The following is a 27,148-nucleotide window of genomic DNA, read 5'->3' as shown; positions in this document are numbered from 1 at the left end:
CTGGCTGTCCTCTCCTGTCAGGGAGTTGTGCAGAGCCAGAAAGTCAGACTCCACTTGATTTTTATTTTTTTTATTAATTTATCGTCAGTTTGTGGAAATAAATACACCTCCTACATCTCATGAGAGAGCTCTCATGTTCCAAAACGCCACCGATGCCTCCAGCTCTGTAACTCCCTCTGTACCAGGTCAAATCCATGGCTGCTCATGGGGAGCTGGACTTTTTATTCCAAATCAATTCCTGCAGAACGGCTGGCAGGGCCAGGCAGCCTGCGCTGTCCCAGGGCCCCGCACATGCAGCACTCAGCGTTTTGCCTCCATCCACGTCTTCACAACCACGTTACTACTGAACGTTCCTTCCACACCTCGGCGTGAGGAGCCTCCTTTCCTCCATGCCCAGCACTCCGCGGTGTGTGGGGGCCCCGCGGGGCGGGTTTGGCTGAGGGGAGAAGCGAGGGACCGCTGGAGCTCCGCAAGCCCCGGGTGCGGGGTTTGGCTGAGGGGAGAAGCGAGGGACCGCTGGAGCTCCGCAAGCCCCGGTGCGGGTTTGGCTGAGGGGAGAAGCGAGGGACCGCTGGAGCTCCGCAAGCCCCCGGTGCGGGGTTTGGCTGACGGGAAAAGCGAGGTGCGGGCTGGAGCTCCACAGCCCCTGGTGCGGGGGTTCCGCGGGGCTGGTTTGGCTGAAGGGAAAAGCGAGGTGAGCGCTGGAGCTCCGCAGCCCCGGGCGCGGGAGTCCCGCGGGGCGGGTCTCCCTGAGGGCAGGAGCGGAGGAGCTCTAGAGCTCCGCAGCCCCGGGCGCGGGGGTCCCGTAGGGCGGGTTTAGCTCAGGGGAGAAGCGAGGGAGCTCTGGAGCTCCGCAGCCCCGGGCGCGATCCCGCCCCGGCGGCGCTGCGCAGGCGCGGGCGGGCGGCGGGCGGGGGCCGTTCCCGGGGCAACGGCCGGGCCGGGCCGGGGCCGAGCGGCCGCGCTGGGCAGCGGCACCCGCCGGGAATGGGGCCCGCGCCGGGGCCCCCCCGACACGATGCTGCTCGGCAGGAAGCCGGACGGGCCTCTCGCAGCGGGTGAGGAGGAGGGGGCGGCCGGGGGTCCCGCGGGGTTGGGGGGCAAGGGTGGGATGCGGTTCGGGTCGGCGGCCGCCGAGCCCCCCGCGTGGTCCCAGCCGTCCGTCGGGTCTGTCGCGATAGGCGTCGCGATTTTAAGTTCTTGAGCAGCCGACAGCGAGAGACGCCGCCTTCCTTTTTTTCCCTTCCCCACGCTTTTGCAGCTGTAATTCTCGCATCTCATTTTTAAGGGATAACCTGCTTTAAAGGATAGTCCTATCAAGTGTTTAAGTGTTTGCTCGTTTTTTGCTCGTTTGGGATTATCCTGATTAAGGGGAAGCGGGGAGAATGGTGGTCAATGATTCTTAGGGATGTATTTTTTTTGCGGTGCAGAAGTTGATTAACAAAAAAGAGCCTCTAAATTAAAAGTATCTCGAATTAAGATTTCCCAGAAGCATCGCACTCCTGCGGTTTGAAAATTCAGTTACATTCCAAATATCATGTAATGAATGAAAGAGAATCAATGATTTTACCGACTAAAATGTGCATTTAAGCTTTTGGCTCTGCCTCTGTCGGTGTGAATTGCTGTGAATAACTGGTTTGTGTGTGGGACCGTTCCAGCCAGGATTGGAGATGGATTATACGACTCCTATATGAGGATAGATGAGTGTAGATACCCCGAGCCTACAAATGAAGATCGGAGCCCTTCGGGACTTCCTTCCCTTTCAAGACCTCATGTGAGTATTTTAAAGTCATCTGTGTCTTCCCGTTGTGCTGCGTGGGAGTGAGAACTGTGCGGGGGTCTGATCCCTCCCTACAGAGAATCGATTTTAGAAGTGGCATTTCGCACCTTTGTAGTGGCTTCATAACATTGTTGTTTTTTCTGAGCATGAAAATGATGTGCTGCCTTCAGTGCAGAACTTGCTGGCAGCCTCAGGAATCCCACCTTACTGCCCTCAGCTCGTGTTTTAATAAAAAAAAAAGTTACTTTACAAAGGGTTGAAGCCTTCTGCCGTGTCACCTTGCACTCTGATAAGTCAATCCACGCGTGCTTTGCTCTGCCTCCTCCTGCACGTTTCCATTTTAGTTTCCCTCATGAAAATTCTGACGGTAAGTACACAGGAGCAGCAGCAGGAGCAGTGTGAGTGTGTGGCTGCCAAACATCTCACAAAAGTATCTTTCTGCTCTGAAAACTTGGGCATTATCTGTCACTTCTTTTGCTACCAAAATAGTCCTTATGAGCCGAAGGTGTTGCTGGGCTCTTTCGTCGGGGCTCTGTTCCCTCAGCAGATGTGGAGCTGGGAGATTTTTTTCCCTTTAATTGGTTCAGTAGTGCTCGTGTTCAGCTGTACGTTTGTGCACTGATCTGTCCTTTAGAGGGATTTTAAATGTGTTCTGGCTCTTGTTGAGTGCTGGCAGAAGGGAAGGAGCTCAAGCTTAAAAAAAAACAACTCTCACTTTCCAAAAAGTGAAAATAGACATTGCCCTGAGTAGGATGCATTTGAAAATCATCACCTTGTGGGATTTTGTTGTAACAAATCCGGTCTGTGCAAACTCAGGGCGTGAGTCTGAGTTTTTTTTTCCCTTTTTGGAAATGTTGAGGGGGAACAGAAGGAATTTGGAGTTCTGTTGAGCAGTAGGATTTGAAGAGTAGTGGGATATGGGAACATTTCAGCTGCAGTGTTTTAAGCTGTAGTGTGACTTCATTTGTTCATAGCTGAATACAAGTCAGTAGAGTGGAACTATCCAATGAAATACAAATATAAACCCATGAATATTTTGTTACATTTGTCTTCATCTGTTTTTTTTTTTCCTTGAAGCCTGTTAACTTCTTAGGGCAAGATGAAGTATTTATTGCATGCCCAGTTTATGTGGTGATGCATCAATAAAATCCAACCTCAGTGGTATCAGGCAAGCAGGAGCTGAGGCTGCAAATGGTGGTGCTGAGTATTAATGGGAAAATACCTGGAGTTTTAGTCTTCTTGCAAGATGTTTTATTATTACGTAATGTTACACGAGAATTAAGGAGTCTTGGTGACTGCAGCTGCCCATCTGAGCCTGCACAGAACACAAAGTCTCTCTGCTTTGAGAATACATGGGCTGGATTCAGTCTGTTTAATTCAGCGTCCAGAGCATCTCTGCAAACCCGTTTGTGTGGGAATTGCAGTGCCTGTTCCCTTGTCAATGAAAATGAAGTTTTGCCAGGGAGAGTTTTCAACAGGGGGCCACTGGTGTCGTCAGCCTCATTTCTTGCCTGCGCTTCAGCAATAAAACCAAAGACTTGTGGAGGCTGGGGTTTGTAAAATAAAGCTGTTGAAAGAAAGCTGGTGTTACCCGGGAGTCATCCGAGTGCAGCTCTCCTGAGTTCAAGTGAAGATGGAGCTATATTTGTGTCTCACCATCATGTGGCAACTGATTTTGGGAGTCCTCTAAGAATGAAAATTGAGACCTTACTACCGTCGAGTCAGGTTTGAAATCCAAAGCCATGATTCCTTCATTAAGAAATCGTTCCAGGACAAATGGAATCATGAATTGCTGGTTTATTTAGGGATTCAAAGGTACAAAATGTTTGCTATGAACAGCAGCACAGGCAGAGCTGCTACTGCTCTTGGGTAGAGAATATTTAAACAAGTGTGACCCTACTTCTGCGTTTGTATCTTCTGTTTATTTGTAAACTTTCTGTTTGGGTCTGCGGGACTGAAGAGTCTTTGAGCCAGCTCTGAAAAAATGTCATTCTTATCTCGGAGGTTCAGCCAGGCTCCAAGAAAAAGGCGTTTATTCCGAGTTACCAGGGCTGGGCTCTGTTGTTTTTGTTTCAGACTCTGCCTAGGCGTGTCCCTCCCAGTACACTGCATTTTGGGGTTGATAGGGGAGTGGAGCTTGGTAGGATCTCTCCATGTTGATAAGAGCTGACTTCTGCAGGGAAATGCCCATTTTTTTGGGGGCTTGTGAGTGAGAACTGGCATTTCAGGGCAGCAGCAACAAACAGTCTTTTATGAGCTGTGTGTAGTTGGCTTTGGGGAGAACATTCACTTCCCTTATTTGCTGACCCTGCCGAGATGTTGGACTGGATGTAACTAAAAAGGAATTTGGTTTTATTGCCGTGGGGAGGCAGGTTTATTTATATTTTTTGTTTGATTCCTGTGTAGTTATTTTGGTTTTCAGGGATTTGGTTTGGCATGTGTCTGAGATCTTTATTTTTAGATTAAAGGACAAAATGGAAAACAGATGTTGCTGCTTCAGTCAGGGCTTCTTCAGTTCTGCCTGGGACGGGACAACACCTCTGTGCTGCCTCTCAGCAAGCAGGAAAGGGAAAAACTGCAGTGCTGGTGGGAAACTGACCTGCGGGGTGTTCAGCATTTACTAAATAGTAAAATTGACAAGCCTGGAAAATCTCACAGTGCTTTTCTCACCTTGTACGGGTTGGTTTCAGATGTAAATATTTTAGCACATGGTGGAAGGAGGGAGTGCTTGCAGACTGCTCTCAGCTGAGTTGGAGTGGGAGTTGTTCCTGGTTATTCAAGTCTGTGTTAAGAGAGCTGTGCAGCTCTCTCTTCCCTCTGCAACAGTGCCAGGACCCGAGAGAATGGCTGGAGCTGTGTCAGGGAGGTTTAGGTTGGATAAAAGTTCTTCCCTGAGAGGGTGGTGGGGCACAGAACAGGGTCCAGAGCCTGCCAGAGCTCCAGAACAGCGCTCTCAGGGGCTGGGAGGGATTTTGGGGTGTCCCATGCAGGGCCAGGAGTTGGACTTGATGATTTTCGTGGGTCCCTTCCAGCTCAGGATATTCTATAACTCCACCATGATGTCAAAGAGAGGTGTGGATGTGATGATGTTTTCCCCTTGAAATTAAAACCCCACAGTTAATTTTTTCTAAAGGATGGTTTACCTCGCCTTGCTCTGTCCTCCTGCTGTGCCTCGTGCAGCTGCCTGACACCAGCCATATGTCACCTGCTGGTGTGGCTTTGTGTTCCTTTGGCAGCCTGGCTGTGCCATCTTCCTGCCCCTTCTCTGCACACCCACGTTCCGTTCCGTGCTCCAGACAGGTGCAGGTTGCATCTGTTGGTGGTTGTGCTGCTGCACCCACGTTTGAAGCTAAACTTAGCTGTTCCCTGGCCCTCCCCAGACTGCAGATAGGTATTTTGTGGTTGTTTGAGTCTTTGGCTGGCTAGGGTTTCCCTTTCTGGATTTAAAAGCACATGTGCTGTTTCGGGGAGTTGCTTTCTCTTTGTGTACCTTCTATAACTATGCCTGTAACTTAATTTAGCCCAGCATTTTATATTTGTTCCTAATAAATGCCAAACTCATCCGTGTTACCGATTTTCTGTTGGTAGCGATTTTATTTTTAATCTGTGCTTTGAAAGATAAATTAAACTTCTTTTTCCCTTGTAGGTTTCTATCAACAAACTTATAATGAAGGATCACCCTCTGGCTGCAAATCAGGTCAAAGTGGAGCAGTTATTTGAGGACTCTGGCAACAGAAGGAACAGCACTCTTCAGTCTGCAGGCCTCACTCCAGAAAGATCTCTCCCTTCCCTGACGAAAGAGAAAACCCTAGAGAGCCTGGGTGCTAGAGGCAATGGGAGCTCCTTGAAATCACATAAAGCTGTCTCCCAGGCTCCAGAGGAAGCTGTCAAACAGTTCAAACATCTGCTGTCGGCTTACGAGCAGCAGGAGATCCTCAGTTTCTCCGAGATTTACTTTGTGGGGCCGTCTGCCAAAAAGAGGCAGGGGGTGATGGGCGGCCCCAACAACGGCGGCTACGACGACGACCAAGGCAGCTACATCCACGTGCCCCACGACCACCTGGCTTACAGGTATGAGGTGCTCAAAATCATTGGCAAGGGCAGTTTTGGACAAGTTGCTAAAGTCTATGATCACAAACTCCACCAACACCTGGCCTTAAAGATGGTTCGCAACGAGAAGAGGTTCCATCGCCAAGCTGCCGAGGAGATCAGGATCCTGGAGCACCTGAAGAAGCAGGATAAAACGGGCAGCATGAATGTGATCCACATGCTGGAGAGCTTCACCTTTCGGAACCACATCTGTATGACCTTTGAACTCCTGAGCATGAACCTGTATGAGCTGATTAAAAGGAACAAGTTTCAGGGCTTCAGCCTCCAGCTGGTTCGGAAGTTCGCTCACTCCATCCTGCAGTGTTTGGATGCCCTTTATAGAAACAAAATCATCCACTGTGACTTGAAGCCAGAAAATATCCTCCTAAAACAGCAAGGGAGGAGTGGAATCAAGGTTATAGATTTTGGGTCCAGCTGTTTTGAGCACCAAAGAGTCTACACCTACATCCAGTCCCGGTTTTATCGGGCGCCAGAGGTGATCCTGGGGAGCCGCTATGGGATGCCCATAGACATGTGGAGTTTTGGCTGTATTCTGGTGGAGCTTTTGACTGGCTACCCTCTTTTTCCCGGAGAGGACGAGGCAGACCAGCTGGCCTGTATCATGGAACTTCTTGGAATGCCACCTCAGAAGCTTTTGGATCAATCCAAGCGAGCCAAGAACTTCATCAACTCCAAGGGTCACCCCCGTTACTGCACGGTGCTGACGCAGCCGGACGGGAAGGTGACGCTGAGCGGGAGCCGCTCGCGCCGGGGCAAGGTCCGGGGTGCCCCAGGGAACAAGGACTGGGTGACAGCTCTGAAGGGCTGCGATGACCCCTTGTTCACCGGTTTCCTGAAGGACTGCCTCAGCTGGGACCCTTCCGCACGCATGATTCCCAGCCAGGCCCTGCGGCACCCCTGGATCTGCAAACGGGTGCCCAAAGCGGCCGCCCTGGAGAAAAGCTCCGGCAGGCGCATTTCCAGCTATTCGGGTTCCTTCCAAGGAATTGCCAGCAAGTTGCCTCCTGTGGCTTCAGTGCCCAGCAAGCTGAGGGCCAGTCTGGCCACTGAGTCCAGCGGCAGCATCCCTCTGTGTACTGTGCTCCCCAAGCTGGTCAGCTAGGGGGGAGTGCTGGCTTCCCGGGACACAGCCCGTGTGTGTTAGCTGTCTGTCCGTGCCGAGGGAGGAAATGAAATGCAGGGGCTTTTAATGGATTTACTTTTTGTTAGGGGCTCAGTCTGGAACATTGGAAGATCAGTCAGAAATGTGCACGTTCAAGGGCTGATTTTATCCAGTCGCTTCACTCACACCTGGTGCATCCTCCACTGCTGAGGGTTCAGCTCAGCTGGGGAGTACAGAGACAGTTTGGCTGATGTGCTGTTCAAAAATGCTGTTTAGGAAATCAAACCATTTATCATGGTTCAACAGGTTCTTTTGCTTAAGGCAGGAAAGGAACTTGATTTAAACTCCTTGTTTTCAGTTCTCTCCAGCTGAACTCTTTCTGTTCCAGGGGAAAGTTTTTAAATCTCTTGTCGAAAGCACAAATGCATTAATGTAATGCATTAGGGACTTACTTGCAAATTGCTTAAGTTTGAAGAATTTTATTTCTCTGCATTGCTTTTTCCTATCTATCCTGGGATTTTAAAAAACTGTGATGGGATGTAGACACCAAAGGAATTTGTTCTTGGAAAAGAAAATACTCAGATGATAAAATTTCAAAGCAGCATAGAAATGAAACAGCCGTGAAACACAGGATTTATCTAAATAAAACTACTAATTTCTGTAATACTTGCTATTTCCCCCTAAAAATCTATGGAAAGCTTGTTGGGGAATTTGAGATCAGGCTCGGTCCATCACAAGTGTGGGCCAGTTTGTTCTGGTAATGATTGAATGATCTGTTTCTTTGGAGCTCAGATTTCCATCATCAGTTCTGCCAGGTGTGTGTCTTTGTTTTTCCCGTGTTTCTAAAACAAAAATGTTGAACTTCAAGAGCTGGTTTATATCCATGTTTGAGATTCTGATAATTGCAAAAAATTATCTCTTTGTGTAGAGTGAATTCCACTGAATTACGTGAAGCTCTTTTAATAAAAATGCAAACATGCCACCCCTGTCAGACAAGTAGAACTTTTTCAGGCCCAGGGCTGTGACTGGAAAATGAGGGAGGGGGGGAAACACACATTAATAATTGGGAGTGTGCTCTGAAATCTCCCCAAAATCTCTGGAAACATAACCAGGAAAGACTGATAAGGTGCAAGAACTGGCGGATCCAAATGGAAATATTTTATGGGAAGAGCTGCTTTGTTCCTAATTGCCTTCCTCCAGGCCTTTGGGTGCCTGCGTGTTCTCATTCTTGAACTCCATGGGCTTGTATTTCCTCTTCCTTTATCTTCCCAGAACATGCCAGGGTGGTGTGACTCGTCACAGCCCCAGCACAGCTGGTTGGGGTTGTTCCTTCTTGCAGCCTCATGGCCCGAGTCCATCCCCAGAACCATCTGATCCCTTGCCAGGTGCCTGAGCAGGGCTTTGAGTGCAATTCAGAGCTTTTGTGAACACGAGGTTTGAAATGTAATGACTTTCTCTGCGGCAGGTTTCGAATGCTAGAGGAGGGAGACTCTCAGTATGCAAACAGAGGAGTCACCAGGGTGATTTTAAAGATAAATGTTCAGTAGGAGACCCTTCCCCTGAGGAGATGGGGCTGCTCTGGCCCCTCTGGCTCATTGCAGCACGGGGTGGAGGCCTGCAGAAAACCTCAGAAAGACTCAGCCAAAGCTCCGAAGGACTTTAAAGTGAGTTCCCAGGAGCTGAAATGGAGGTTCTCACGTGTGGAGCTTTTCTGAGCTGTTTTGTTGAGCAAGTGTCGATTCAGTGAGCTTAGTAATGATATTAAAATAACAGTCTGGCCCTGATCCGTGCAGCAGCCAGCGTGGACGGGCTGCCCATGGTCACTTACAACAACACTTGGCTGGTGTTTTTTATTTTGCTAGGCTGAGTGGAGCTTTATTTAAATGAAGAACCAGGGAAGTGGATTCTGGAGGGAAGTGCAGAAGATTCCTTTGATTTTAGTAGAATCTCTGATAGATCTGGAACATTTTCAGAAGCCAGAAATCTTCTTCTTCCTTCTCTGCCCTTTACATTTCCTTTTAACGAGATACACCAGGTGAGAGAGGAGAAGGGAACCTTTCAGGAGCAATAGCTTGGCAGGAAAGATGCATGGGAAAGGATTTTATAGAGAAGATAAGGTGCTGGAGCCTGGCAGAAGGAGCAGTGGTGGTGTGTGGGGGCTGCACAAACAGGGCTCAGGAACACAGCAGGCTCCTGGTTCAAAACCATTTTGTCTGTAAAAGGTGGAGAATAATAATGATGATTCTGTGACTTGGGAAGAAGTGGCTGTGAGGGGACTCCTCCTGTGGCAGCCTCTGGTGCACACTGAGTAATTTTGCTTAAGGCTGGGGCTGTGAAGCTGCAGATAAAGCAATTAACTGGCAAAACTGTGGCTTTTCATCTAGAAAATGTGTTCGGCATGCCCTGACTGCCCTGACTGCAAGAGGTGTTTGTTTAAAACTCGCTCTTACTTACTTGGTGCTGCCGTATTTGAAAATCAAATACGGAGTGAAGTGAATTGCTAATTTGGGTGAGAAGGAAAAGCAGCCTCAGCAGATATTTACTGGGCTGGAAATTTCTTCCTAACCCAGGAAACACAGCTGAGAATATTGGGGTCTTCTTTCCAATCACTAATCCCCAATTTCTTCATAAAACATTTGCTTTTGATGAATTGTTTGATGCAGGATTCCCAAACTGGGGGAGCCCTCCAGGTGAGCCAGTGAATATCCTCTGGGGAATCATCCCTGCAGACCCTGGAGGGGTTGAGTTCCCTGTGAAAGGGAGCAGGAGTTGTCCAAGCCCCACGTGGGGGACCCTGGGCTGTGTCGCTGTCATTTATCAGGGCGGTCACGGTGGCTGTGCTCACCAGATATGGCCAAACCTCAAAGTCACTCTTGTTTTTGGGAAAGCCAAACCCTGGTGAGCTCTGAGATCACCAGAAACCATCACATGGTGAGCTGTGCTACTGCTGAGAGTGTTGGAAGGAGCCTGAAATGAGCCATGGCTGAATAGATAAAGAGCAGGTTTTATTTTTGAGGGAGCTTTGCTTTGTTGAGCTGCCAGCCCTGGCACCTCAGTCGTGTTCTCCTCAGCAGTTAGCACAGAACACATGCAGATCACTCGTGTTTACAGCAAGGCAGGCACTGCGTGTCTAAAAGTCACCCAGACTTGTTTTAAAACGCTCCTCCGGGTGTTTTCCTGCCCTGTGAGAGGTGCAAACAACAAACGTTCCTTGGCTGCAGTTCCAGCCGTTTGGCTCAGCAGTATTTTATAGCAATCAATGACAATGCACATCTGAAACACCCAAACCTAAATCCAGAGGTTTTCTGGGTGCCACAGCCGCTCCTCCCTGGTGGTTTTTATCCTCCCAGCCCGCTGGAATGGCAATCCTAGTTGACCAGGGACCCAAGAATTCCCAGCAGATTAACGGGACAGATTGAATACGACTGTTGTGGGACAGTGAGTGATTGCTTACAAACTTTTTTACCTCTTGCAGTTGAAAACTTTTAAAGCAGTTGCAGAACTTTGCGTTGATGATCATCTTCAAAACTACCTCTCAGACAAACACAGGGTCCTTTCTAAAGGGCTGCGGGCTGCAGCTCTCCTGGGTTTTTTACTTGTTTAACACCAAAAGCTGTCCTGGCTGTGAAACATATATATGATGATCTCAGCAATGTCTTGCTAATCCCAGGCACACAAGCAAAAGGCTGATGCTGCACCCAGAGGTCTCTGCTGAAATGATACAAATCCCCTGCCTGCCAAAGTTGAATTCCGTTGTGGAAGTGGAGAGCCGAAATAATATGGAAAGATCTGTGGGACTTGTGTGCAGCCCCAGCTGAGACTGAAAGCAAACTGTGCTCAGAGACTTCAGTGAAAAATCCTGGGGCTTCTGCACGGGCTGGGTGCGCAGAGCTGTGGGTACCTGGCAGCTGTGGTGTTGGGCAGTGCGATTTTAGATTTGGTGCTTCACCGGATCCTGGAATCGGGAGGCTGGAAAAGCCCTCCAGGATCACCAATTCCAACCTGTGCCTGCTCCCCACCTCGTCACCCAGACCAGTGCCCGGTCCTTGGACATCTCCAGGGACGGGCACTCCAAACCCCCCTGGGCAGCTCCTTCCAGCCCTTTCCATGAGGAAATTCCTGCTCATCTCCAGCCTGAGCCTCCCCAGCCCAGCCTGAGGCCGTTCCCTCTGCTCCTGTCCCTGTTCCCTGGGAGAAGATCCCCTGGCTGTCCTCTCCTGTCAGGGAGTTGTGCAGAGCCAGAAAGTCAGACTCCACTTGATTTTTTAATTTTTTTATTAATTTATCGGCAGTTTGTGGAAATAAATACACCTCCTACATCTCATGAGAGAGCTCTCATGCTCCAGAACACCACCGATGCCTCCAGCTCTGTAACTCCCTCTGTACCAGGAGAAATCCATGGCTCCAGAAGATTTTCCTGGATTTTTTATTCCAAGTCAGAGGGGCTGGCAGGGCTGGGCAGCCTGTGCCTCCCCACTCACAGCGCTCAGGGTTTTACCATCCTCCACGTGCCACGCGCCTGTCCAGGGGTTCTTACACCCTGCAGATGTTTCAGCTGAATGTCAGCGTGCTTGGAATCTGCAGGTTTGCCTTTTTATTGGAAACATTGTGATGAGGTGCGATAGGGTGGGGAATGTGGGAAACGTGGGAGGTGCATGTGGAGGAACATTCTGGAAATAAGTCAGTCTCAAACTATGTATCTAAATGCAATGAGCTGATTTCTTGAAGTTGTTGTACTTTGGGTCATTTTTAAAAGAAAATAAAAGCATCATTTTAAAAGAAAATAAAAGCATCATTTTCAAAAGAAAAGCATCATTTTCTTTAGCAGCCAAGTGTGCAATTCCTTCAAGTCCTTGACTAAAACAGTAATAATTCCTTGCAGATGGTGGAACTCACCTTGTGCTGGCAGACACCACCTCCTGTGGCATCTGCCTAGAGAGGAGAGAAAACTGTCCCCGTGTGAGTGAGGGGGAGGTTTCTGTGTCTGTGCTAAACGTGACGAAGCTCTGGTCTGACAAATGTTCCCCTCGTTAACAGCGCTGTAATTAGAACACACCAGAGCTCTGCCATGACATTCTTCAGTTGTCACTTTCTTATTCAGCCCACTAGAGAGCTTTTTAAAGCCCAGAATCCTGCTTATCCCCAGGCTGGAAGGAGAAATCCAGTAACAGCCACTTAGGGAAGATTTGCTTTTATTAGAAACCTATAAATGGGTAACTTACTGTACACAAGTGGATATTGGGATGGTTTGAAGATGAAATCATGCTCCGATAAAAGGTCTCCAGCTACAACCTGGGGGATTAAACCGAGTGTGTTACACTCACAGAGTGGGCAGACAAATTTTAACGCGGGTGAGCAACAAATACCTGATTGTTAAAAAGTTTACAAGCTGAAAACAGCGAAAAACTGTATGTATGTAGAGATTTAGATGTGTTTGTTTGTGGTATCCGTATATAAACGTGTAGCTCTGTGCTCAGCCTGCCATGAGGCCACGGGACACTCTCTGAGTGACATTTTCTCAAGCACAGCCCCTCAGATTAAAAAAAATGAGCTTATCTGCCCTGCTGTGATGCTTGTTGGTGTAACGTGGTAAGGGACTGTGTCCCAGGTTCTGCTGTCTGAGCTGCACCGGGACCTGCGAGGGGAAATTGTGTTTGGGCTGGGGAATCCAACAGCAAAGCTGAGCCCATGTGTCTCTGCCTGGCAAAGTCCTGCCGAGGGATGTTGGTAAAAACCTGAATCTGCACAAAGATTCACAGAATTCACAGAATTCACAGAATTCACAGAATTCACAGAATCCCAGAATCACCAGGTTGGGAGAGACCTTCAGGATCAGCGAGTCCAGCCCAGCCCCAACACCTCAACTCAGCCCTGGCACCCAGAGCCACATCCAGGCTTTGTTAAACACCCCCAGGGATGGTGGCTGCACCACCTCCCCGGGCAGAACATTCCAGAACTTTATCACTCTGTCTGTGAAAAGCTTTTCCCTGCTCTCCAGCCTGTATTTGCCTCGGTGCAGCTCGAGGCTGTGTGCTCTGGTTCTGTCAGCTCCTGGAGACAGAGCCCAGCCCCAGCTGAGCACAGGCACCTTTCAGGAGCTGTGGGAGTGATGAGGGCAGCCCTGAGTCTCCTTTTCTCCAGGATAAACACCCCCAGCTCCCTCAGGGTTCCTCACAGGGTTTGTGTCCCCAGCCCCTCATGATGGGGAGCAGGCCTGGAGTTTGTTACTCCAATTATTATTAATTATTGCAGCGACAGGACAGGAGGGAAGAGCTTCAGACTGGGAGGGAGAAGGGTTAGATTGGAAATTAGGGGGAAATTCTTCCCCGAGGGTGGGGAGGCCCTGGCACAGCTGGGGCTGCCCCTGCATCCCTGGCAGTGTCCAAGGCCAGGCTGTGGGGCTTGGAGCCACCTGGGACAGCGGAAGGTGGCCCTGCCATGGCTGTGTGAACCAAAGAGGAGAATTTTGCCCCTAATAATATTTTCTTTAAGCATCAGCGAGCAGGCTGGGAGTGCTGGTGCTGGGATGATTACAAAAATCTGATGGTTTTTGTGAGCTCAGTGGCACAGGCGAGGAGGGAGCGGTGGCAGCTCGGGGTTTGTTTTCTTTCCTCTTGTCAAATTACCCTAATGAGCTTGGCCAGCACTTTTTGGGACAGCCACGTGCACAGATACTCAGCAACGCCTTTCCCTCTCAAGACTGCTCTCTTCACTTGGATTTTGGGTGTAAAACCCAGGAATAAACTCATATTCTCGACCGGATTTTTTCCTGTGGTCCCATCCCTCTCTCTCCAGGGTTTATAGGGGAATGATAAATGTGATTTCCTGGGTGCAAGATGCAGACAGAGACATCTGGGGAAAGCTGAACTTATAAGGAGCGGCAGGAGAGTTTGGGATCGTTGGCACGAGCAGCTTTCCCTCTCGCAGACGGGGGGATTTAAATGATCGCTCCTTAAGTGCGCTCCGGCTTGTTCCCGGTGTCTGCGGGGCTGGAATAGCTGCCCGAATTAAGTCTGTCCATTCTTAAACGCTGAGAGGAGCGCAGGGAGAGGCAGCCCCAGCCCCGGCAGAGGAGCAGAGCCATGTAGGGGTTTGCATTCCTCCTGCCGGCTCGGAAGCTCTGGAATTCGGCTCCACCAGCACAGCCGTACCGCCGGGATCGCTCTGCTGGGCTGGGGCTCCAGGCAGGAAGGCAGAGAGCGGGATTACGATAATTAAGTGTAATTAAGCATGGCCGAGAAGGGGTTGAGAGCAATAAAGCACATGCCTGATCAGCCCACAGAAAGGGCTGCTGGAGGTCTGGAGCAGGGTCACAATCCGGGCTGGATTGAATGGGAATTTATTCTGGTTTAATTGGGGGAAAACCTCACCTGCGGCGTGCTGGGTAGGGGTGTGAGCGAGGGGCTCTCCAGGTGGGAAATGACACACACAGGTCTTGCCCTGGGTGGTTTTTTGGCTGTGAAGCAGCTGCTGAGGACATGGCAATGCAAGGGCTCATGACCAAGAAGCTGCTGGCAGAGGGGAGTTCAGCTGCCGTGGCCTTCAAGGGCTTTGTGGTGGGCACCCTCGTGAGGATGGTCTCGTAGGGCAGGGAAAAGAGTTGGGAAAATGATTTCCACCCTTCCACACTCAGCAGGAGCCCCAGAGCTTGCTCAAAGTGGGTGGAAAATGAGGAGAAGACAAAAGAAGGATTTAATTTAACCCTGTGCCAGGTCTGACCAAGAATTCCCGAGGCCCTTGGCCATGTCCTGCCCTGCCCGGGGCTCTGCAGGGCACTGCCACCTCCCTGTGACCCCATCCTGTGTCCTGCCAGTGCCACAGCCCCTGGTGACAGCAGCAGCAGCCACAGGAGCTGCCAGGCTCTCCAGCAGGTGCTAATGATGGATGGCATAAATGGAATTATATGTGAGGTGTGAGCAGCCAGCTGTAAAGTCATCAAACAGGAAAGGTCGTGCAAGTAATTTACACCAGAGCTCCTCTGCTCCCAAAGCCCCGAGCACGGATAAATACAGGCAGGCAAGCAGGGGGGATGATGTCTGAGGCTGCCTCCCTGGGACAGGAGCTGCAGATCCCCCCTGGATCCCCTGCACAATTCCCTTCTGTCTCCCCGGGACAGGAGCTGCAGATCCCCCGTGGATCCCCTGCACAATTCCCTTCCCTGCTGCCTCCCTGGGACAGGAGCTGCAGATCCCTGTGGATCCCCTGCACAATTCCCTTCCCTGCTGCCTCCCTGGGACAGGAGCTGCAGATCCCTGTGGATCCCCTGCCCAATTCCCTTCCCTGCTGTCTCCCCGGGACAGGAGCTGCAGATCCCCTGCCCAATTCCCTTCCCTGCTGCCTCCCTGGGACAGGAGCTGCAGATCCCCGTGGATCCCCTGCACAATTCCCTTCCCTGCTGCCTCCCTGGGACAGGAGCTGCAGATCCCCCGGAGCAGGAGCAGGATCCCCTGCACAATTCCCTTCCCTGCTGTCTCCCCGGTGCTGCTCAGCCTCTGGCGTGGCTTGGGCTGGTCGCTGTCGAGTCCTGTCTGAGGCAGGACTGAAAGAGACTGGAGCTGGGCAGCTCCTGCAGCTGCTCAGGCTTCTGAAGCAGCCTGGAGAAACGTGCTGCCCACCTTTTTATGCTCTGTTTCTTCTTTGGACGAGATAAAAGTGGAAACAATGAGGGTGGTTTGAGATGCTTTTCCTCCTCGCTGGACGTGCCCCTGAGCACCTCACAACCTCCCCACGGGACCCTGGGCCCTGGCAGGGGGCAGCTGTGTTCTCCAGCACCTCTCACACATTTGCAGCCTGGTGATCTTCCAAAATGCCCATTTAATGTGGCCACTGGTGGGGCAGGGGGAGCCGGACAGGCTGGCAGTGCCCGCTGGTTGCTGGGGGTGTGTGTGGTCGGAGGGGGCGAGGAGAGGGAAGCTGCTGGTTATTTTGGGAGCTGCAGGAGGGGAGCAAACAGGCCAGCTTTCATTTTCCAGCCAGCTGGTGCTGATTCAGGAGGTTTTAGCGGTGCCAGCTGCGTGGAGCTGAGCTGATGAGGCCTTGGTGACACGGCCTGGCTGCAGTGCTTCACCTCCCTGGCCGTCCCACCCCTCCTCAGGGGACACTGGCTGTGCTTCCAGGAGGAGCAAAAAGGTGACAGGAGAAGTAAGAGAGAATCTCCAAGCTGCCTTTTCTTCTTTTGCCCTGTCTAATGGATCACATGCTTTGCCATAACTATTTCCAGGCCCTCTTCAGCACTGGCAGGACCAAGCGTGCTCCTTTGACACATCCCCATGTGATGGGAAATGCACCAGAGTGACACAAACCTTTCTAAATATTCTTTGATGATTTTTTATTTCCCCCCTAGTAGACTAAAACTGGAGCTTCATGCATCACCTGCACTGCTGGGTCTGGAGAAACTGGCCTTGATGAGCTGCTCTCTCAGGTTCTGGTCTCACTCCACGGCCCTTTCTGGCAGCGTTACAGGAAGATGTTTTACCTTCCCACAGGGCCACAACAAATGCAGCTTTTGGTGGGCCCAATTTCGGTCCTTTCCCCGTCTCCAGCCTCCTGATGCCATTTGCAGAGCTCTCCCCACACGGCGCTGCCAGGGGGTTAAGTGCCAGCAGCAGCAGGTGTGGGAGCTGGGAGCTTTGTCACTGCTCTGTCCCAGCCACGGGACGAGGCTGTGCTTTGCTCACAGGACAGATGTTTCATACATAACTCATCCGGACGCTTTGGTCAGGCCATCCTCCCCGTTTTCTGTCTGCTGACCCCAGAGCTTGCTCTGTCCTCCCGGATCCTGCCACCGCAGGGGTCTGTGGGCACAATCCTCGCTCCTGAGGGTCCATCTGGAGCAGCCCAAATCATCCCTGACTCCCTTTCCCTGCCCACAAGGTGCACTAGCAGCTGGACAGGGACTAGAACACAGCAAGGTCAGTGATGTCTCCCAGATATTGGGATCCACCTGGCTCCAGCCTGTCCCTGCCTCCTGCTGGCTCTGCTCTGCGCTGTGCCCAGCGTTTCTCCACTCACCCAGCATCCCGAAGCCTGTGGTACAAAAAGGGCAGTGAGGATGCTGCTGGGAGCCCCAGACCTCCACGGAGCCATCCTGCTGCCACCTGCAGCCCGTGGATGCTCCGGGGAGCTCACACCCCAAGCAAAAACCTCCTCACAACAAATCTCTGCCACTCAACAAACAAACAAACAAAAAGCAACAAAAACAAACAAACAACAACAACAACAAAAAAAGAAAACCAAACCCAAAAAACCCCGAACAAACACCCCAAAAATGTGATTTCTATCGTGGTACATAAAGGGCAGCGAGGATGCTGCTGGGAGCCCCAGACCTCCACGGAGCCATCCTGCTGCCACCTGCAGCCCGTGGATGCTCCGAGGAGCTCACACCCCAAGCAGAAACCTCCTCACAACAAATCTCTCCCACCCCAAAAGAAATCCACCAAAAAAACCCCCGAACGAACACCCGAAGAAGAGTCCCAGCTCGGCTCGTGCCGTTGCTGTGTTTGCAGTTGCTACACACACGGGTTTATTTCGGGCCGCTCCGCATGCCAGCTCGGGCTGTGCAATGCAACCCCGGAGCACCGGGCGGCCCCGCGGGGCTCGGCCCCTCCAGCCCGGCCCCGGCAGCTGCTCGCCCCGACCCGGCCACTGTTAGCCTCGCCTCGGTGGCCCGAGTGATTTTGCAGCCTGCGCATAAGCCCCGACCCAGCCCCGACAGCCCCGATCCATTCCCGATCCATTCCCGATATAGCCCCGATATAGCCCAGATATAGCCCAGATATAGTCCCGATATAGCCCCAATATAGCCCCCATATAGTCCTGATATAGCCCCGATATAGCCCAGATATAGTCCCGATATAGCCCCGATATAGTCCCGATATAGTTCCGATATAGCCCAGATATAGCCCAGATATAGTCCTGATATAGCCCCGATATAGCCCAGATACAGTCCCGATATAGCCCAGATACAGTCCCGATATAGTCCCGATATAGTCCCGATATAGCCCCAATATAGCCCCCATATAGTCCCGATATAGCCCCGATATAGCCCAGATATAGTCCCGATATAGCCCCGATATAGTCCCGATATAGCCCCGATATAGCCCAGATATAGTCCCGATATAGTCCCGATATAGCCCCAATATAGCCCCCATATAGTCCCGATATAGCCCCTATATAGTCCTGATATAGCCCCGATATAGTCCCGATATAGCCCCGATATAGCCCCGATATAGTCCCGATATAGTCCCGATATAGCCCCAATATAGCCCCCATATAGTCCCGATATAGCCCCTATATAGTCCTGATATAGCCCCGATATAGTCCCGATATAGCCCCGATATAGTCCCGATATAGCCCCAATATAGCCCCGATCCAGCCCCAATATAGCCCCGATATAGTCCTGATATAGTCCCGATCCAGCCCCGATATAGCCCCGATATAGTCCCGATATAGTCCTGATATAGCCCCGATCCAGCCCCGATATAGCCCCAATCCAGCCCTGCCAGCCCCGGTGCCCACAGCACCTGTGCGGGGCGGGAGGGTGTGGTCACTGCCACCGCTCGGGTTGTCCCCAAATCCCTCACCCAGTACTGGGTTGGGGTCACTGCCACCCCTCAGATTGTCCCCAACCCCCTGCCCCAGCGTGGCCAGCCCGTTGCAGGGGCTGGGCTGAGCTGGGAGGATCTGCTGGCTCACGGTGCCCACCCTGACACGGGCACACGGGTGACAATCGTGTCCCCCAGCTGCCCCAGGTCCTTTGGGCCAGCCAGGGCAGCAGCAATGCAGGGCTGCATTTATCCCTCTGGATTAGGGCCAGCCCAGGAGCTGCTGATGCTGATGGGGCTAATCCCCGTAATCCTGTCACACAAATGCCTGCTCTGTGCTGGCAGAGCAGGGGGTGGCTCTCATGCCAGCAGATAGAAGGGCTCCGCGAGGTGGCACGGGCAGGAGGCACATGCAGGGCTCATGGGGCTGTGCCAGGCTGGGTGCAGGAGCTGGGAAGAGCCTCAGGAGCTGGGAACAGCCTCCTCCTGCTCCACGGTCTTACCTTGTCACCCCTCTGTGGCAGGGGGTGACCTGCCACCCAGGCCTTGGAGCCAGGTCCCTTTGGCCCAGCCTGTGCCTTGGGTTTCTCCTGGTGTGGGATCGGTGGTTTCACCTCTCAGCTGGGCTCCATCCCTTCAAAAGCCAACTCTTTCAGGGCCTGCACAGTTCTGTGTTTGTGAGCGGTGGTTTTTGCGACTGTGACTCGGGGAAGTACATTTGGCATCATCTGGCGGGCAATGAATCAGGATCCAGTTTCCAGGTGGAAAAATCCTTGCGTTGGGAAAAGCAGAGTAAGGGGTTTGGTGTGCTTTTAGTGTTCTCCTGCCTCGTGCTGAGCCCTCCTTGGATGGGGGGCTGATGTAGGGTCTCCCAGAGCCAGGTCTCATGAGCTCTTGGAGATCCATATCACACCCAAGATAGCTCAGCTGCCTCAGAAGGCCTAAAATCAGCAGGATGGCTTCTGTGGCAGCGTTGGAAACAGAAAAGTTTTAACAAAAGGCAAAATAACAAAACTCTTTACAGAGGAAAACCGAGCCAGGTGCAAGAGGTTCCTGCTCCTGGTAAAACCCCTCACAAAAGCCATTAGTTCCTTTGTTCTTTTTCTAGTCAATGGCTCAGGTGGGACTTTCTGGCTCCTGCCCAACTGGCTGTCCTTAAGTTTGAGGTGAAGTCCCCCAGGTACTGTGAGGTGTCTTTTCACCAAATTGAGGGCCCCAAATTCTGGGCCTTTTCCTTTTTGAGGAGACAAAGGACAGTTTGGTGACTCCGCCGACAGGAGGCACATTCCTACAGGGGGTCACTGATTGGGGTGGACACCCGGGTCACGCTGGTTTGTCCCTTAGGTCCCGCTGAGTCCAGGGAGCGTGCGGTGTCCCCCGCCCCGTGCCCTGTGCCCGGCTGGCCGGGAAAGGGGCAGGAAAATCCTCCTCCCCATCGGGCAGCCAGCTGTAATCCCGAGCAGGATTTCCTGACACGTCTCGCAGCCACGGGCTCTGTGTGTCAGCTCGGGAATGCCCCGCGGGAAGGGGCCGGGAGCCGGTCCCGCTCGGGAATGCGAGCGACGCCGCAGCCCGCGGGCGATAATCCCCGGCGGCAATCCCGGCCCGGAGCTGCTGCCTCGTCCCGCCGTGTGCCAAGGGGCATCGCTGCATCTCCTGCTGCCGCAGAAGGGTGCTGCCCGGGGTAAACATCCCCGGCGAGGGGCTGCTGCTGCCAGCCAGGCCCAGCCGGGACGCAGGGGCTCCACGCCAGAGCGGGTTCTCAGACCCGGCCCGGCTGCAGCAGCGTGAGAAAGTTTGTGGTCGCGTTTTTGGGAAATGAACGCGAGTTAGAAAAGCTCCTTTCATCCTGAAGGATCCCACAGTGCTTTATAAATAGATTTGCAAGCCGTGCACAAGGATCACTTCCAGGCACCGCGATGCAGCCGCTTCCTGGGAGAGCGGAGCAGCTGCCGGGAGCTGAGCTGGAGCTCCGGGAACGCTGGAAAACAACCTCGGTGCAACTTCCAGGGCTGCCTCCTGTGCTTATTTCCATCCTTCCGTTGCTTTAGAGGTGGCACCGATAGCTGTAATGGTGATTAACAGCATCTTTTCAACTCCATTACCCCTCTCCTAAAAAGATTATTTAAAGGAATTATCATCATTTAGGCGGGATAGCTTTTCACCAGCCTCGTGCTCCCACAAATCCACCCAGGGAGAAGAGCAGGATGCAGGGAGCCTTAATGATCATTACCCTCATCTTCGTGGTGTGTTTTTCCTGGTAGCTCTGCTAAAATCAAATAACAGCCCGGCTTATTGCTTGCCATGGAGAGCACGTCCATGGATCAGCCGCTGCTGTCACGTACGGGCTGAGCCTGCTGCCAGCCAGTGATTGCTGCCTGGTGGAATTGGGAGTGCAAGGAGGGAAAAATCAGTTTCCATTCTCATCTGGGTGATTTTTCCCTGGCTGAGAATTGGAGGTCACTGCCGCTGGGTTTGGTGTTCCTAGAGGGTTTTTTGAGTTGGTTTGTTTGATTTGTTGTTTTGTTTTGGGGGGTTTTTTGGTTTTTTTTTTGGGGGGGGGTTGGGATTTTTAAAATTATTTTTGGGGGTTTTTCTTTTGGTTTTTTGTTTGTTTGTTTCTTGATAAAAAGGGAGCAAAATCTGGCGGGTTTTTCCCATGCTGGACCCCACGCGGTGGCTCTTCCTCTGCTGTGTAAAGCTGTGGGGTGTGTGGGAGGAGCAGTGGGTGGATGTGGGCCCCCACCACCCTCTGGGGGAAAAACCTTCTGATATCCAGAAAGTCCAGGAGGCTCAGCCCAACCCTCCTCTGAGCCAGCTCCCTCGGGAATGCGTGCTGTGGGGAGAACCGGGATGGTTCCCTTTGAGCCAGGGGAGAGGTGGCACCCCAGGGTCCCCCCCTGGGCAGGGCTGGGGACCCCGCAGTGTCACCCTGTTCTTCTCAGCCTTCTGATGTTTGTGTTCTTGTAATGAAGTTACTCACACACTTTTGTGTAAACGATTACTGTTTTTACGTTCCTCTCTAGAGGAGGAGAAATTTAATGGACTGTTGGTTTGCCCAGTGTCACCGGAGAAGCAGCACTTTCATCCTCCACCCCACTGTCGCTTTTGAAAGCCTATAAATATTAGAGTCAGAAAATAAACATCCCTTCTTCTTACCTTTACCATTCCAGCATCCGAGCATTTTACTTCGTGGCCAAAACAGCACCGGAGCCTCCGCGCCGCTCCCGTCCCGCGGCCCCGGGCGCGGCGGGGCCCGGCGGGGCCCGGGGGCCACCTCGTGGCGGCTCCTGGCGACGAGCTCCGAGCCGGGCAGCGAGTCCCGACAGCCCGGAACAGGGAGCTGGCACCCCTCCGTCCCCTGTGTAGGGTGGATCGGATCATTCTGGGGAAATCTCTCCAGTTCTGCATCGCCCACACTCCGCCGCTCGGGTTTGCTGTAAGGGGCACAGAACTGCAAATTAAATATTTATGGTCGCTCCGGGCCTTCTCCTGCCTGCCCCTCCATGGTTATTTCTTTAATAAATCCTTTATTTATCAATAAATTCACACCGAAGGGCTCATTGCTTCCCCCTGGCTCCAGCAGAAGATTGCCATTGTAATTACCTTGTGAAAGGTGCAGTGATGGAGAGAAACATCTGTCCCCATGGCATGAATTTTACAGGAGAAAGCTGAAGTTTATCAACAAGCACGACTTGAAACAGAGCAAGGACAAACTCCCTGCAAGCATCAGATTTACCTTGGAAATTAAGGCGAATTAAAAGGTGCTGAAGAGGCTTGGTGACAGGAGAAGGGGGAATGGTTTTGAGTTAAAAGATGGGATGTTTAGATTGGGTATTGGGAGGAAATTCTTCCCTGTGAGGGTGGGGAGGCCCTGGCACAGAGAAGCTGTGGCTGCCCCATGCCTGGGAGTGTCCAAGGCCAGGCTGGAGCCACCCGGGACAGTGGAAGGTGTCCCCGCCATGGCAGGAGTGGAACTGGATGAGCTTCAAAGTCATCCAACCCAAACCTTGCCACAATTCTGTGATTAATTTTTGTGGTTTCCTGACCCCTCCAGCCTGCAGGCAGAGGGACGTGGGGCTCTGCTGTCCCAGCTCCAGGGGGCCCAGGCTGCGAGCAGGAGCCAGCCCAGCCCTGGCCTCGGGTGAGCAACCAAGGAGGACTCCATGGGAAACCCGGGACCCGAGGCTCCCAAACTGTGCCTCCTCTGGACTGGTGTTTATCTTCGAAATAGCTGAAGGGTCGGGTTACAAAGCAAATATGAATGAAACGAAAGGAAACAGGAGCAACGAAATGGGTCACTCATTTTCCTTTGACCAGATTCCTCTGTGGAGAAAAACTTGGCTTTTCGAAGGCTCCTTTCCCCAGACGTGCTGAGACCAGCCCAAGCAAGGGGACGCCAAACTGGGAAAGCCCCGGAGAGCAGCAGCTTTGAAGCAGCTTTGATGTGTGCTTACAGGGTCTGTGGGTTTAACTCCCACCCCCAAACCCCCCTTGTTGGCTGGGGTGAAGGGTGCAGGACCAGACTCTGGGAGATGCTGCAAGGCCCAGAATGAATCCATCCTCCAAGTGGGAAATCTCGCAGCCAGCGCTCAGCCAGGAGCGGGGGAAGGCTCTGCTGCTCTCCAGGTTCCTCAGGGAAACTCAGGACTCAGAGAGAGGCACGGGGAGCTCGACAAGAGTTTTATTTATAAAGCTGCCAGCGCCTGGTGTAGGTTTACTCACTCTCCCATCTGGTGACTGTCACTGCCACCTCCTGACAGACGCTCAGTCTCTTGCTGCTAATGACATACTTTGATTAGCTGGATCCGCTGCTTCACCCAGCTATCGATCAGCCACGGGGCGAGAACTGCCCGTGTAACACCGGGAGCGGTTTTATTGGCTTGATTAAAAAACCTGAGAGGATTGTATTGATCTCAGGAGGTGCTGAGGTGGCAGAGGTGGAGCAGATGGCTCCTGCTGCGGGGTGGCCTTGCCTGTGTGCAGGGACACGCAGCGGCCACAGCGTGCCCTCCCTTCCCTGTCCTGCCCTTCACTGCCCTGTCCCTTTTTAGGACCTGGATTCTTCATTCTCGTGGTGGCAGCTGCTTGTGGAGGACATGGTGTAGATCCCGTGTACCATGATGTTCCTTCATCCCTTCCCCAGGGCACACTCCCTGCCTTCTGTGGGACAGCTGGGCGAGAGGGATGGATGTCAAAAAACGCACTGGATGTTCTTTACTTAGAAAACAGGGATTATCAGTGTGCCTTTTATATCCATAAATGAAATACCTTGATTTCCTGTGGCACCCTAGCAGAGGGAATGCTCACCGGATTTTACTGGATGTCAGGCAGCTCAAGGGCAGGTTGCACCTCAGTGTGGATCTCTCCTCTTTTAGCCTCATCTTTGCTGGATTCTGGGATGAACGCAGACGTAGGAGTTAATTTGTTATCATCAGGACACGGATTATGATATCAGGCTGGTATCAGGCTTTCCTCTTTTTGGACTTGCTTCCCATGCCCTGGTGCGCTCTGTGCTGTGGTGTTGGTTCCACCTCTTGCCTTCCTGGGAAGTGGCTGTGGATGGAGCGCTGCTGGATGAGGTGTTGGGCACCAGCAGTCACCCATCCTCAGAGAAGCCCTTTGTCACCCCAGGATGCTCACGGGGCAGCGAGGAGGGGCCAGGCATGGGTGGGACGCTGTTACTGGTTGAATCGCGCAGTCACAGAATGGTTTGGGTTGGAGGGGATGTGGAAGAACATCTCATTCCACATGGGCAGGGACAACTTCCCCTGTCCCAGGTTGCTCCAGCCTGGCCCTGGACACTTCCAGGGATGGGGCATCCACAGCCCCTCCGGGCACCCTGTGCCAGAGCCTCCCCACGCTCACAGGGAAGAATTTTGTCCTTAATATCCAGCCTAAACCTTCTCTCTTCGAAGCTGAGCCCGTTCCCCCTGTCCTGTCGCTCCACGCTTTTGCCAACAGCCTTTCCTGTTCTCACTGCAGGGTCACCGGGAACACCGCGACCTGTTGCCATCCCACCGCCGGCTCCAGGGGACCGGGCACACAGGCGGTGGCGCGCCCGGGGGTCCCGCGTACCCCCGGGGGACCAACCCCCCCCCGGCGCCCCTCGGGCAGCGGCGGGGCCGGTCCGGCGGGCGCAGGCTCAGCCCCGGGGCCGCCCCGCCCCGTCCCTCCCCCGGCGGCCGGGGCGCTGACATCAGAGCCGGGCCGGCGGGAGGAGGAGGAGGAGGAGGAGCCGCCGCCGCACCGGAGCCATCGCTCTTGTCGGGGCCGGGGCGCACCGGCGGGGGGCGGCGGCGGCGGCGCTGCTGCTTCACCCCCCGCACCCCCGGCCCATCCCGAGCGGCCCGCGGGGCTCCGCCGCCCTCCCGCCCGCCCGGCGGAGCCTTCCCGGAGCCCTCTCCGAGCCCGCCCGGAGCCCGCCCGCTGCCCGCCATGCTCTCCGGGGCGCCGCCGCCGCCCGCCGGCTTCCCCAGCCCGCCGCCGCCGCAGCCGCCGCCGCCGCCGCCGCCCGCCGCTCCGCCGCACGGGCCGCCGCCGTTCCGGGGAAGGGCGGCCTGCAGATCCGGAAGAATGCCATCACGGACGACTACAAGGTCACCACGCAAGTGCTGGGGCTCGGCATCAACGGGAAAGTTTTGGAGATCTTCAGCAAGAAGAGCGGCGAGAAGTTCGCGCTCAAGGTGCGCGGGGAGCGGGGGGACGCGGGGGCGCTCGGCCGGGAGGGGCCCGGGCAGCGGCGGCGGCGCTGCTGGCAGCGATGGAAGGTGTCTGCTGCCGGGGAAAGGGGGTCCCGGGGGGGCCGGCGGCGGCGGCGGGGCCGGCCGGACAATGAGCTCCGCCCGCCCCTCCGGCCGCGCTTTAATCTCGTCTTTTTGCCCCCTTTGACGAGCGGCGAGACGCGGCTTTCCGGCTTTGTAGTGGGAAACGGAGCGAAATGACATCTTCGTAGCCCGAGGGGGGTGTGGGGGGGGGGCAGGAGTGGAGGGGAGACCGCGGCCCGGCTGGGATCCCCCCGGGGGATGCGCATCTTGGAATGCATCCCCGAGGGTGGGGGACACTCCACGGAACGTGGGGTTCCCTCCGTGGGATGTCGTGGTGTGTGGTGTAAGCCCCGGCAGCTGCTCGCTGTCCCCGTTCCGTGTCCCCTCCCGGCTCTAACGCCGAGAGACCCTCGTGCCCCGCTTCCCACCGGGAATATTTCAGCGTTACGATGTTACTACCCCTTGTCCCTAACTGGCTTCTCTTTGACAGGCGTCAAACAGTGGCTGCAAGGTGTGTTTGAGCGCGCTCTAGGTGATGCGGCCCTTCCCCTTGTTTTCCAGCGAGGTTTTTGAGCAAAGAGGGGAGCGTGTCTCCCTGCCAGCCGGGCTTGGGAAGTCTGGATGGCTCCTGACACGCCGGGTGACGCGGGAGCAAGGCTGGCTGCTCGGTGGGAGCGCCGTGTTCTCCAGCATCCGTGCAATTTGCGCCCACACATGAGCTGTTCCAATCCTTGGCGTTACCCCGAGAGCTGGGAAGGCTGAAAGCACCCCACCTAAACCCATAACCCTCACCTAAACCTGCAACTCCCACCTAAACCCGTAACCCCGCTTCTTTTGTGTTTAGAGTTGCCCCTCTGTTGGTGTCTGGGGTTCCTAACCCGAGTGGGGGAACGAAGGGGGGGCTTTGGGGGTACAAGCTGTGCTGCGTGGTGGTGGGGTGGGCAAGGCACGGTGCTGAATGTCTGTGGTTAAGAGAGAGGGGTCAGTTAGGTGACAGAAGTTTGGCTTTTCCTCCCAAAATGCCACAGACCTTGCTCGTGAGTACCCCGCATTGTACTCCGGGGTGACATTGTGTTGTCATCTCGTTGGGTTGAAAATTAGCGAAATCCTCTTCTGTTTTGACAGACGGGCTCCTCCTCGCCTCCGAAGTTGAGTCACATATTTAAAGCACAGATCCCAGCACTTCCCTCTCGCAGCCCTGAAAGAGGAAGGATGGAGGAGGAGGAGGAGGAGGCCGGAGCTTCCTCTGCCCGCTGTGGCTGGGGCACGGGACTGGTGCTGTCACCCTGCCCGTGCCAGAGCAGGGGTCAGGGTTTTGTCACGTGTCACACGGGTCCCTTGGCGTGTTGAAAACCTCCTGGAGTGCAGGACTGGGATGTGGGAGGGTGCCGCAGAGTGTCTGTGTGGCTCCTGCGGGGTGAGGAACATTCGACACTCAGTCTCTTGTAGGAGAAGGGATTGTCTTGCCTGTCCCCTGTCCTGGCCTCTCCTGGCGTCCCTGCCGGGGAGGGACGAGTTCAGCTGAGTGGTTGGACGTGTCCCTGGCTTCTCAAAGAGCAGCACAGCTGCTACTGTAAGTGATTCCCTCCAGCACCTTCCAAACTGCTCCACTGGGAGTTTGGGCTCTGGGACGAGCCGTGGGCACTCCTCCTGCCCTCACGAGTGTTTGCTGCACTGCCTTACTCCACCGGGGTATTTGGACTGAGCTGCAGAGCCCAAACTTGGTGTGGGTGACTGCCCCAGACATGATGTGTGCTGACTTCATTCCCTCCTCGGGTACGCAGCCGGGCTGACGTCTCTGCTAGAGACCTGTGGAGAGGTATTTGGGTCCAAATTACTCATGGGC

The 27,148-nt window shown here is 53.6% G+C and overlaps 2 protein-coding genes across 2 annotated transcripts in view; both read left to right on the top strand.

Annotated features, from left to right (window-relative positions):
• Window positions 1-900: 900 nt before the first annotated feature.
• DYRK3 (dual specificity tyrosine phosphorylation regulated kinase 3) lies at window positions 901-7,974 on the top strand. Its single transcript, XM_038162249.1, has 3 exons — window positions 901-1,058; window positions 1,659-1,774; window positions 5,427-7,974. The coding sequence occupies exons 1-3, from the start codon at window positions 1,019-1,021 to the stop codon at window positions 6,990-6,992; spliced, it is 1,722 nt and encodes a 573-aa protein (XP_038018177.1). The 5' UTR covers window positions 901-1,018; the 3' UTR covers window positions 6,993-7,974.
• A 16,878-nt stretch (window positions 7,975-24,852) lies between these two features.
• Window positions 24,853-27,148, top strand: part of MAPKAPK2 (MAPK activated protein kinase 2) — a 28,785-nt gene continuing 26,489 nt past the window's right edge. The window contains 2 exon segments of the mRNA XM_038162278.1: window positions 24,853-25,082; window positions 25,085-25,221. Of these exon segments, the coding sequence (XP_038018206.1) occupies window positions 24,974-25,082; window positions 25,085-25,221 (246 nt within the window). The 5' untranslated portion in view covers window positions 24,853-24,973.

The sequence above is a fragment of the Motacilla alba genome, chromosome 26, assembly GCF_015832195.1.
Source record: "Motacilla alba alba isolate MOTALB_02 chromosome 26, Motacilla_alba_V1.0_pri, whole genome shotgun sequence".
In the NCBI taxonomy this organism is placed as follows: Eukaryota; Metazoa; Chordata; class Aves; order Passeriformes; family Motacillidae; genus Motacilla; species Motacilla alba.
Note: the sequence above shows the minus strand (reverse complement) of the source record. Positions and strands in the feature narration are given on the sequence as shown.

Coding starts and splice junctions, on each gene's coding strand:
- DYRK3 (XM_038162249.1), top strand. CDS start 1,019: ATGCTGCTCGGCAGGAAGCCGGACGGGCCTCTCGCAGCGG. Junction 1,059..1,658: donor GGACGGGCCTCTCGCAGCGG/GTGAGGAGGAGG, acceptor GGACCGTTCCAG/CCAGGATTGGAGATGGATTA. Junction 1,775..5,426: donor CTTCCCTTTCAAGACCTCAT/GTGAGTATTTTA, acceptor TTTCCCTTGTAG/GTTTCTATCAACAAACTTAT.